The sequence below is a fragment of the Diorhabda sublineata genome, chromosome 1 (assembly GCF_026230105.1).
Source record: "Diorhabda sublineata isolate icDioSubl1.1 chromosome 1, icDioSubl1.1, whole genome shotgun sequence".
Classification (NCBI taxonomy): domain Eukaryota; kingdom Metazoa; phylum Arthropoda; class Insecta; order Coleoptera; family Chrysomelidae; genus Diorhabda; species Diorhabda sublineata.
The window spans coordinates 40314202-40327419 of NC_079474.1; the positions used below are offsets into that span (position 1 = coordinate 40314202).

Below are 13218 nucleotides of genomic sequence, written 5' to 3' on the forward strand. Positions count from 1 at the left end.
GAATAGCTAAGTTTGTAGCGTTTATTGTCTCATAGAATTCCTTAAATAAGTTTTTTTCAATTTCAACTTTAAAAATGATCACTCAGCAGTACCGTAGTCACAGGAATGGTTAAAAATAAAAGAAATGCAGTTCACACTTCAGGAAAGCTTGAAAAAATAAAACGATTCTTTATTATTTATAAATCCGCAAATTCTCTTTTAGATGTCGTTTAGTTCGTGTCTAAAAGCGGATCGAAAACTAAGAATTTCCTTGGAAATTGGAAACAATTTCATCCATTCTAAGGAAACGCAATCTCAATGGGTTAATGATAATGTCTAATACATTATAGAATATATCTACTTTAAACAAGCTTTCAGGATCTTGGAGACGTTTACCCTCCCAAATATCATCACTTTCCTCTGACGAATTTTAGGAATTTTAGACCATTTTTTTGCTATACTATTTACTTGCGTTTTCAAATATCCAAATTCATTTTGATACTTTTCAAGGTCTTCCAGGCAGACTTGCAATCTTATTGAGGCATTTGAGCGATCAATAGCTTTAGATTAGAGTACTTTAGATGGTTTGTAAAATTTTGCGATGGAGAACCAATAACATATTGAAGGTGTAGTTTTCGATCTTCTTATTCAGTAAAATAGCTTCAATTCTATCATCTGCTTTGGAATGTATTGAAATATTTTTTGTTAACGTTTTTTGGAATTCAACAAACCGAACGTTTAAAGCAAAAATGGCAGACTCTTCTTTATTAGATATAAAACTTGATAATATATTCCAAAAACTTTATAACTTCATATGTTTTTGTATAGACGGCATAAACAAAGCCATCTATTAAGGCTTCGATATAGCATTTTGAAAAAATTTTTTGTTTAACTTGTTTATGCAGGTAGATAACTCAAATTAAAGGTAAAACTAATAGATTTTGACCGTACTGTCACTCTAATAAAATTTACTACTTGGAAACTTGAGAATAATGCACTCTCCGTGTTGCTTTATTTTCAGAATGTCCGTTCCTAAACCTGCCAGGAGAGACGCTGACGAGCATGTGAAACAATGTCCTGTGTATGCTGTAACATTAAGTAGAACCCGCGGTACTTAGCAATCTTTGCTGGTAATTTTCCAATGGAAGCTAAGCCCACGGGTTGTATGTCACATTTTCCATTATAATACAGGACAAAAAATCTGTTGTGCTTTACAGCAGGAGGTCTATTATTTCTATACTTTTCGTGGAGGTCAACAAGATTGATACCAACAATATTTCGCGAATAACGTTTGTTTTGTTTTCTGGAATTGTAATTTTAAAAAGGTCCCTCCATCAAATCCATCAGCCTTTCTGCAGGTTCACGCAATTTCTTTTATCATTACGAACTTAGAAACAGATTTATTTAATAATAAATTATAAACATATCGTAAATTAAGTCTTCCTCCTCTTTTATAAATCTTTCTACATTCTCCTTCGATAGAATCTCCGACTTATTTGCATGGTAGCCTGCTGACCGTCTCTTCAGTCAAGCCAAAAGCATAGTGTACTTCTTGATATCGATGTTTTTGGACACGGTGAGAACAGATCTCAACATTGAATATGTAGTCCACAAAGTCTTTAATGTTTTTAAATTTTGAAAATAACAAGTAGTACCTTTTCGTTGATGTTCGCACCGTTTTTCAAATTTTTGGTAGACCACGGCGTATCTACTTCTTGACTTTGCAACTATCCACTGCATCATTTGCAGACTCTCTCACTTCAAATAGAATGTCTGGATTCGTTATCTGAAGACATTTCAAGTAATTACTTTTGACTTATTGTGAAAAATCGTTGTTTGCTTTAATAGTAACAATACTTCTAACACCATTTGATTCCACATTAATATTTTCATTGTAATTGAAGATTATATTAAATATTATAAAAGCGCGGAATTAGATAAAACGTTGTACATAAACACGTTATGAACAGAGCGTTAATGTTCAACATTGCAAAACTCACTGGAACTCGTTTTGGCAAATATTAGGCTTGTTGGACAATAAAGCTCTTTTCATGACTAGTTACGTAAATAATTATTAGGTCATATTTCGTTCTAAATAAGCACTTATATAATTCCTGTAAAGTTGTATTAACTGTTTAGCTTACAATTTGACTCCTTCACATATACAGTATACGTATCTAACGTATTTTTTCTTTGTTTCAGAAAACTTTTTTGGAAAGAGACATGTACAGTATCTATTGTTATTTAGTGTAAACGTTTTAGCTTATGGACTAAGAAATATTTTGAATCTAGCGGTTATTGCCATGATTAGTACATCGCCGCCCGAAGGAGTAAAAGTAAGTTGCTCCAATAATTATTTTTTACAAACAAACATTGTACCCAATAAAAAAGTACATTCACAAGTATACCCCAGCTAGCGATATAGTGTAAACAAATTCCAAAAGTACTAGCTAACAGAAACAAAGTAACTCTGACTAGACCACCAGCAAGAAGCAGATAATTTTAGCAAAAAAAGTGCAATTACTCTATATTTTGGAGAAAAGCAATAATGGGGCTTTATGAGATGACAAATCACTAACGAACTGAACTGATGAACGCCCAATGCAATTCTATATGAGCTTAGGAATGTGGGAAACCTCTGAAGATGTCCAAAAACGATATTAAACTGGTGGTCGCTTTTCTGAGAAGACACCGCCATATCAAATACCACCTTAAAACGATAGACTCCGTTGAGGATAATTTCAGATTATGCAAGCATGTCATAGAAACACAGACACATTTATTCGGCGAATGCCTTGCCCATTTCAGCTTACGTATCTCAAAAGAATAGTGAGAACACTTTGGGAAGAGGGAGAAAACCCAGAAAAATCGATGTTCATCACTCATTTCCTTTTTTGGTTACACTTTCTATGTTTGTAAAAAGGATTATTAACAATTGCTTTCTAATAGATAAACTGAATGACTTATTAATTATGTCAGATAAGACACTTCTAACTAAATAATACAAATTCTTATCTTCCTATATCAATTTGTATCTTGATACGGTAATGTGCGAATTTAAAATTCATCTCAAATTTTGATTAGATTCATTTTATCAACCTGATGTTAATTTCCATAACAATGAACTTCACTCCAACTTTTAATTTGATTGCAAACTCATGTATTCCATTAAATAACAATTGATTTGTTTATATCAAAGCCGAATGTTTTGATTTCACCGCATGAAGTTATCAGTATTTTCTTGTAAATTATATCTTACCGGAAATGAATAAAAGTCTCTTTTCATCCTACAATTTACGAATCACATCAATATATGAGACTAAGGACATTCTTAAGTTATCTGTCTATAACATCAATATATGAGATATATATGTCATTAGTTTGAAAAAGAAAATTGATAATCATTTCCAACATTGGAAATATAATTGTATAGCAGCTTAATAAAAACAAAAATACGAGGTCCGGCTATTAAATAACGAGACTGGTTACGAAAAAGGGTTTTATTATAAAAATTAATCTACATTCGAATGCTCTCCTTCAATATACTTTCCTCCCCTCGATACACACCTTTCCATACGTTTTTTCCATTGATCGAAGCAGTGCTGGAAGTCTGCTTTGGTGAGTGCGTTTAGGAGCTCTGTCGTTTTTTGCTTTATCGCTTCCATCGACTCAAATCGGATCCCTTTCAAAGCAGATATTTTATTTTACTTTCACATCAATCTTTGAAGATATCACTAAGAATCTTTATCAGATACATTGCATCATCATCCTACTAGAGGTGATTATCAAGGATAGTGGACTACGATCCCAAGGAATGATTTATAATACCAAAAGGCAGAGTCCTGGCATACGCAGATGACGTAGTGCTTTTAACCAAAACAAAACAGGAACTACAGAAAATGTTTTCACTATTTGAAGAGACAGTAAAAATTAATTAATAATCACAACAGACCAAAACAAAGAGTTCCGGTTTGATAAAGTACAAGAGTTTGAATACCTAGGAGTGACAGTAACAAGTAAAGGAGACGAAATTAAAGAAATCGACAAAATATTGTGTAATGTGGGTCATGAGAAAAAAAGAGGAAAACTGGCTAAATGCATGGGAGAGATGAGTGTTAAGAAAAAAATTTTGTAGGGATACGAGTGGAACGAGAAGAAGAACGAGATTAAAGGTTATATGGTCAGGCAGATATCAGTTTTATAGTGAGGGCAATAAAACTCCGTTGGTTGGGACATATAGACAGAATAGATATATGATACATCGTATTCATGTAAAACTAAAATTACATTTTTCATTGCGTTATTTTTTTCATGTTTGTATTTACATGTATTCAAAATAAATAAAAATGATATTTGTTCAAAAACTCATTTGGTATTATAATTATTTTTTACAGACTTTTCCAGAATGGTCGGAAAGCAAAAATGTGATGTTATCATCTTTCTTTTGGGGTTACGTACTGACTCAAATCCCAGCAGGCCAACTTGCCGAACGGTTTGGTCCTAAATTGTTTCTATCGGGGGCCATAATAATTTGCTCATTATTTTCAATACTCATTCCTATTTTTGGGGCTTATTTTGGATATATTGGTGTGATGGTATGTAGGATAATACAAGGACTGATGCAAGGATTCATATACCCATCAATTCATCATTTAATTAGCGCATGGGTCCCATTAAGTAGCCGAGCCAAAATTGCTGGATTTGTTTATGCAGGTATGTACCATGTTTATTAATATAGTAGATAATCTAGTTTTAAATCAATGTTTGTCATATTATATCAACATATTCAATTTTCAAACATATTCCAAGGAGAATTAGAGATTATTATTTCATTGAAACTATTATGATGCTGAAAAACAAACTTTTAAGGATCTTCAGTTATCGATAACGCAAAATCTAATTAAAATGATAAAATTTTACAGGCGGACCACTTGGTACTGTTATCGTTATGCCAATCGTCGGATACATATCTGGTTCAAAATTGGGTTGGCAAACGGTATTTTACCTACTCGGAGGCATCGGATTCACATGGACTGCTTGTTGGATGTTCTTTGGTTTAGATAGCCCTCACCATCATAAAACTATTTCACCGGAGGAACTTAAATTCATCCAAGACGGTGTTGTTTCCAACAAAAAGAAGGAGGTATGTATAGTAAAAAATTATAAAAATGAAATTTGAAATCATGTAGCTGAAAATATTTGACACCTGCAGTATCTTCAGAATTCATGGAGATCAATTCAAAAAATGTCAAATTCTTAATGTACAATTTAACATTGTTACTTGAGTTAATATTAGTTGAGATCTCGATTTTCAGAACAAAAGTATCTCTGACAAAAATTAGAGGGATACATCATTCATACTGTGTTCTGAATATATCCCATTATTAAAAAAAAATACAAATGGTATGACAAATTGATCGGGACTTAGTTTGAAAAGCTGGTTTTAAGTATGTTTAAGTTTTAGTAACAATTTAATATTTTTTATTTACTTTAGCAACTGCCGACTCCATGGAGAGACATCCTGACTTCCGTACCATTTTGGGCAATTTTAATCTGCCACTTCGGTGATCTCTGGGGTTTCTGGACGTTGCTTACAGAAATACCAACGTACATGGACAAAATTTTAAAGTTTGACATTGCATCGGTAAGTGTTGGATAGAAAGAATATAGGGTTTTAGAAAATATACAACGTATTATTTTTTTACAGAACAGTACTTTGTCCGCTCTACCATATCTTATCTATTGCCTGTTGAATTTGGTGATGAGTCCTATTGCTGATTACCTTATTACCAATAAGATCACATCTGTCGGTGCTAGTAGAAAAATATTTAACAGTATAGGTATGAACCTATGCCCTAAAATGATTTTTTTGTAACTGGAATCACTTTGTATTATTTACCGAATTCAGACGGCACAAAACAAAAAAAAGGTTTTCTAAAAATATTCCTAAGCAAATAATTGTAATATAATTTGTGCTGCTTGAATGAAATAATTTTTTTCCTATATTTAAGAAGGAATATGCTTGCGTTAAGATTAACTTAATATTTTATAAATGCTATTTATGAAAAAAATACTAAATTCTTAAATAAATATGAAACACATATAAACAAGTATTAAGTCTTTTCAATGACTGATATCAATTAGTGATAATTATTTGTGGCAATTATGCAACCATGTCTGACTAAATCTTTAACACTCAAATGGTTTTGTAGGAATATTCCACATACATTTTGGTTTACTTTCACAATTTCTCGGAAATATTAAGCTCATATCCTTCTGCATGCTAGAATATCGCAGCTATTACTAAAAAGAAAGTCATACCTTTTCATAATGAAGTTCCTAAAAGTCTCTTTTTTATTTTAAATCCCTAAATGTCCCTTTTTTGCTAATTTGTCTCAAAGTCCCTTTTTTTGCAAATTGGTCTCTAAGCCCCTTTTTTGCATCTAATATTGTATGTACTTTTAATTTAACGATAGTGCTAAGAAACACTTATTTCATTTGTTTATGACTGCCATATGAATTTAAACATAAGTTTTATGATTGGAAGTGGAAATTATATCACAATTACAATAAGCGTTAGTTCACTTCTTATTAACACTTCCCTTGACCTCCAATATTAGACAGATCATAGTCATTGAAAACTGGGGCTTGCTAATGCCTTCCAGTAATTGGTAAATGATATTCCAAATATATACAAACTTGGTGAATATATTGACTATTAACAGTATTGTATTTATTTCGATGGGACACTTTCCTCCTATTTTTTGACACATTCACTTTTTTTTCTGTTCGCATAGCAGGGAGTATTTTTGTACAGACTTTTGTTTGTTTCCTTCTTCCTGATTTCTTTCATTTCCAGTTATGACACACAATCACAGTGGCTTTATTTCTATGGGACATACTGTTTAAACATTTTCATGAAAAATTCTTACCCAAAAATAACATATGTTTGAATAACATAATTTAAAATATTTATCTTATTCATTTAAAATTATTCTGTTGAATGAATCAAGATATGCAAATCTGAATTTTAATACCTTTTTTTAAAAAAAAGAAGATAAACTTTGATCAGACAAGAGTTTCACTTAAAAAATTTTCTATTGAAAAAAGAAAAAATATTAAATATCTGGTTAAAATACTGTTTTGATCAAAATAAAACGAGCTTAAAACAAATCATTTTTTTAAATAATCAAGTTGATTCATTTTCGTTTGTTTATTATTATATATTAATAATTTAATTGAAATTTGGTTAAAAATTTATATTAATACCAAGATCCAGATAATACATTTTAGAAAAAATACGTTTTAAAGTTTATTTTTTAACCTTATGTTTCTTTATTTCCATGAAGATTTTTCCGCTCTTTCTTTTCCGAGTGGAGGGAAGGTAGATGTACCGTATTTAGCAACCAAGGATACGACAACCCTGTGTGCTACTTATTGCACACAACATATTTTCTTCAATAATACTTTAATACCCTCAATCGATTCCATTTACCATAATACAAAGAAATCACTAATCTAGATTCCAATATTTTCAAAACGTATATTTGGTATCAAGAACTGTGAGGTCCAATTCAATTCAATGTTAACTGAGCATCCTTCAATTACACTTCAAAATGTATCAGACCTAACGGGTTTTGTAAGGAACAATATTTTTGTTTAAAAAAATTTTTCAAATCATCAGGGCTCCAATAGTTTGTTTTTTCAGGACTCCTTAAAAAAAAGAAATAAACTGCTACAAACAGGGTATCTATATGAAAAATATTAAGTTGTAGTTTGTCAAGAATCGCTAAGAACAACCAAGTATATTTTTTCTTAATCTACATGTTTTTTTTAATTATCGTAAAACTATAATGGACGTTATATACTTAGTGGTCCTCAGTACTGTAAAACTTAAATTTCGGTATATATATTTTGTTCTCGAATTTCTAAATCTACAGTATATTCGGATATATTTGAGGGTGTTTCCGCTCTTTGACAACTAATCTGCGCTAAAAATTTATGATATCCCGAATCTTCATTAGTATTATATATAAAAAAAAACTTTTAAAGCCAACTAGTTGTCAGTGCAGCAATAAATTAATCAAATGTATCTACTTTCTGTTCAAATGAACTAATACGTTCTTATTTGTTTCATTTTAGGTGTATTCATACCAGGTATTGCCCTTATTGTTCTTTGTTTCATTGGTTCCGAAGAGAGAGCCTTAACAGTATTCATGTTGGTAGTGGCAGTTGGCGTTAATACTGCTATTCTTATCGGGTTTCACGTAAATCATATAGATATTGCCCCTAATCATGCGGGTACTCTTATGGGAATTACAAATGCTATAGGAAATGTAGCTGCAATTTTAGCTCCTTTGGCTGTGGATCTGTTCAAAAAAGTTGGAGGTTATGAAGAAGTAAGTTTTTTGGATATTTTACTATTGACTGGATGATAATTTAACAAATTTTGGATGAAATCATGTCTTTTTTGATGTTATTGTCCTTAGTACGAAATTACGAATGGTGTTGAGGAAATAAAACTCTCTAAGAGTATTTTAATTTGTTTATTTATCTTTTATTTGAGCTTTATCAAGGCTTTTTAAGTTATTAGACGTTAGTCAAAATATAATATATATATATATATATATATATATATATATATATATATATATATATATATAATTTTCTATATATATATATATATATATATATATATATATATATATATATATATAGATTCCGCACGAAGGGATAATTATCTTGTCAAGGAATGTATATATGTTACAGTAACAAATCCTCTTTATAATGTCAATTCAATCTTGACAAAGAGATAAATGACACAAAAATAATCACATTAACTAGCAATTTTATATAATATCTTCGAAGTCTTAGATGAAGAAATAAAACAAGTAGGTAATATGCCTTGATGTACTAGTAATTATAATGTTCATTATAAGAATTATAACAACATTGTTATAGATGAAAATTTTACTTTAACCCTAAGTTCTAAGAACTGATAAAAGATTCAAAAAAACTTCTTTTTTTACTTAAAACTACTCTTTATATAGTATAGATACTCTTTATACGAGCGTGATTATTCAGGATGCTAAAAATTTAAAAATAATCGTGATGCATCGTAGGAATATTTATTTATTAATATCGAATAAAACTTTTCTTTCTTCTCTTCACTTATCCTCATTGGTTTATAATATATACAGCCATGTGGCCATGTATCTTATCCTGGCTCGATGCCGTCTTTACATGGGAAACTACATGGGTATCTTTTTCATTTGCCTATGAATGACGTAGTTAATTTAGCACAGTTTTGGCCTTGGTCTTAGTTTCATAATTTCAATTGTTAGATTTCTTGTGCCATTGGAAATGGAGTATTATTAAAATTTGAACTATGATCATTATAATTATCATAATCATGATAATTATAATTGTGAAAAAAATATATGTGATGGCATAAGGTATACAATAAATTTAACAAATGTTTAAAGCTCTAGTGTCCTAGGATGCTAGCACAACTAAACATCACAATTACTTTTGTGATAAAAAATTTTTGTATCGAGTACAAAGGTGGTGAACTTTATTGCCCCTATAAAACCCGAAGTTTAATCATTAATTTCAATAAAATAATTTTTCCTGCTGAGTACCCTAGGATGCTAGCACAACCTTCACTTTTGCGATAAAAAATTCCTGTGTCGAATGAAAAAGTGGTTGACAAACCAATTAATTTCTCCAATTTTTCTCTAGTATCACAAAGCTAGCACAACTGAACCCTGTTTTTTTGAAATTCGAAAATGGCTGGAATTTCTTAACAGCTCTTAGAACTTCCAATGTTAAAAAAAATTGTTTCTCAGCACAACTTTTATTTTTTTAATTTCGAAAAAGGCTGGGCTAACTTTACCCACATTTTATGTATAGGGTTTGGTAAGATTTATGTGTAAATTAATTGAAAATGTATATATCTCTCAAAACTTCATCTTAGAATAATGGTTATATACAATAGGGTCATTTAAAGTATTAACTCTTATCAATTTCATTACCTTAGCAATATTAAGCATTTCTTGTATATTATTGTAATTTTTACATCATGTAACTTGATTAATTTCAATTGAAATTAGAGTTCATTTTAATTGAATAAACTTTTTTCTATATTTAAACAAAAGATTATGCAATATAAGACGAATAAATGACGAAATATAATTATATATATACAATTTTTATGAGAGAATTTTCTTTCAGAGTGATAAACAACTGTGGAATATTGTTTTCATAACTGCGTCAGTACTGTTCATCACAACGGGTATCTTTTATGCTGTCGGAGCATCAGGAGAGGTTCAAAAATGGAATGATAAGCGACCAAAACAAGAAGAAAATGTACCAGAGAAAGAACCCATGTATCAGAATGGTACTTGATGGTTACATTTTTTTGTGTCGAGGAAAAAAATCAAAATAGTTAATAGACCAAAGTCGAAATTACTATTAGTAATTGTCTTTGTTGAAATGTCTTATTCATTTTCGGACTTACACGGTTTTTATTTGATAAGGTTTTTTAGAACAGAAATTATTTATTTTAAAGTTTTTTAGAGAAAATTTCATATTTTTCTATTTGAAAACCCTAAGGCAGTTTTTACCAGATAAAGAAAGACTTGATGGTACTATGAACTGTTCCTTATAGTCCAAATTTTTATACTTGCTCTGGGAATTTGATTTTGTGCTACATTTGTGTATTTTTATCTACATAATTCTAGAATAAAATAACGAATTATATTAAAGAAGAGATGCTATATTATGATTGAATTGTAAACCAAAGAATAACTTGTTTATAACAGGAAAATAATATACTGGACTGATTTATTTGTAGGTTTATAAATTTTTGTTAAATAATATTTAGATTGATTGTTAGAATAGTTCATGCAATTCTTGCTGTTTCATTTTTACTTAAAAATATTGAGAACTCTTCAACCAATAATAAAAATTTTTGAATTGTATGAAACTTTATTATCAATGCACAAATGTAACCAAAAAAGATTTTTTTACAATAAAGATGAATTTTATATAATCTTTTGGTTTTATTTATGTTGTTAAGGTAATGAATCGACGAGAACGATGTTGTTTGGTATGACTCAACGAATCAGAACCATAAACATAGTTGCTGAATCAATTTGAAAATACCGAAAATGTAAAACTGGAGCTGACATACAATTGTAAAGATATAAATGGGAAATACCAGAAACAAGTTTCTAAACTTGTACAGTTTTCAAATGAAAAAGTGATATTGATAAGCTTACAGCAAAATTGTTTTACACATAGTCAATATAAAAACTCGTAAGGAATAATTCTTTGTGAAATCGATTTTGACTGTAAAAAAGCCTGACTCTGTTCGCTTTTTACACTACCGTTACAATTAATCGTCTTCAAAGACCGAAGATTAATAACATTTGTCCTACCAATGAACTTCCTCCCGCAAAAAACAATTTCAGTGGGCAAAATTACTTTAACTAATAAACGATAAAGTGGGCTGTTCTGTTAGGAATATGCCTTTTGTTCCTATTTACCTGAAGACGAAAATTTATACGTATAATGGGGTGATCTAGAGTGATTTAAATCAACAAGAATTGTAGACCCAATCATACAACAAAAATACGAGTAATAGGTGAATACATTATCGTTTTAGTTACAAAAAGTCCTATGCATAATTATAATTCCATAAAATCCTAAATAAAACCGATGTCAACAGTACTATTAGTCCATACAACCATTTATTATCCATACCCTCTTCTAAACCAACGCCCGACACGATTCCTTTTTCAACGGTTCCCTCAAACTGTGCATAACGACATCATTAATTGGTTCCCCGATCATACAAAACTTTGAAGCTTCCACAACTCGAATTTCCACTAATTTCCCCAAATATTCCTCTTTTAACTATATCAAAACTTGTTCGTAAAATTTTTTATGTGCTACATAATTTTTTTTATCGTGACATATTTCAGTCGCTAGAACTTCTTGAACCTCCCCTATTTTATGTTCATAATGAGAATATGAGTGAAATAACTCAGTTAATCTGAAAATAAAAACCGATTAACCTCAAACTCTTGCAAGTAAAGCCGCCGGAGTGCCCGATCGAGGATAAAACTAATTAATAAACAAACTAGGGAACTTATATTTTTCACATAAGTCTAAAGTTTCTTGGAAATCTTTTTCCGTTTCTATTGGAAATCCTCAATTAATATCAGTAGCTATAGTTATGCCAGGTACTCTATAATATCTTATAATTCAATTTACACAATTTCCTTTATACGTTCACTTACTTTACTCTAAAGAAATTTACGACGTTTTAAAAATTTTCCCTGCAGTATTTCATTTTCATATCACTTAAAACGGCGTCACTGGCTGATTGTACTGGGACGTGGAGGAAAGCGTAAACTCTCGCCTGCCATTATCTTTGCTATTTCTTCTAAATGTAAGAAGATTCGTGAGGCATTCGACATACGTAACTGTAGTCTATAACCTTTAGGTATTACCTCTACTAATTTCCTTCGAATTTTACATTTAACAATCTAAATGCTTCCATGTTTATTGGTGAATACATTTTTTAAATTTTCTTATTATTTTATTAGTTACGGAATATATGTAAAATTTCCCGCTGGATCATTTTTCGTGGTAGACAATCATTAGTTGAAAAATTTTATATTAATAGGTGTGTAAGCTCTTTAGAGAGGTCACCCTGTGACTGTGACTGGTCGTCGAATGAGCATCCGGTTGATTTCCGAGGCTGTAAATGCCGATAAAGAAACGGTTAGAAAAATTTTACATGTTGTATTACACATGACAAAAGTCTGTGCGAAGTTGGTGCCAAATCTGACTCCTGACCAAAAGCTCTTGTGCCAACGGGTCTGCTCAGATTTTATTGAAAGGTTTGAAAGATATCTGCTTTGAAAAGGATCCGATTTGAGTCGATGGAAGCGGTAAAGCAAAAAACAGCAAAGCTCCTAATTGCACTCACCATAGAAGACTTCCAGCACTGCTTCCATCAATGGAAAAAACGCATGGAAAGGTGTGTGGTGAGGGGAGGAAAGTATATTGAAGCGGAGCATTCGAATGTAGAATAATTTTTATGATAAAACCTTTTTTCGTAACTAGTTTCTTCATTTAATATTTGTATTCGTTTATTCTTATTTTCTGCACAATGAATTGGAATGAGACTAGACTTCTGTGACCAAGCGTTTATATTCTAACGCGGTG

At 30.7% G+C, this 13218-nt stretch overlaps 1 protein-coding gene across 2 annotated transcripts in view; it reads left to right on the plus strand.

The window, feature by feature from the left end:
- LOC130447494 (putative inorganic phosphate cotransporter) overlaps nt 1-11032 on the plus strand; it is a 48416-nt gene extending 37384 nt beyond the window's left edge. For both annotated transcript variants that reach the window (XM_056784347.1, XM_056784355.1), the window contains 7 exons: nt 2182-2315; nt 4374-4692; nt 4902-5122; nt 5474-5623; nt 5687-5819; nt 8122-8378; nt 10213-11032. In XM_056784347.1, the coding sequence (XP_056640325.1) occupies nt 2182-2315; nt 4374-4692; nt 4902-5122; nt 5474-5623; nt 5687-5819; nt 8122-8378; nt 10213-10386 (1388 nt within the window). In that variant the 3' untranslated portion in view covers nt 10387-11032. The remainder of the gene's footprint in view (nt 1-2181; nt 2316-4373; nt 4693-4901; nt 5123-5473; nt 5624-5686; nt 5820-8121; nt 8379-10212) is intronic.
- The last annotated feature ends 2186 nt before the right edge of the window (nt 11033-13218 follow it).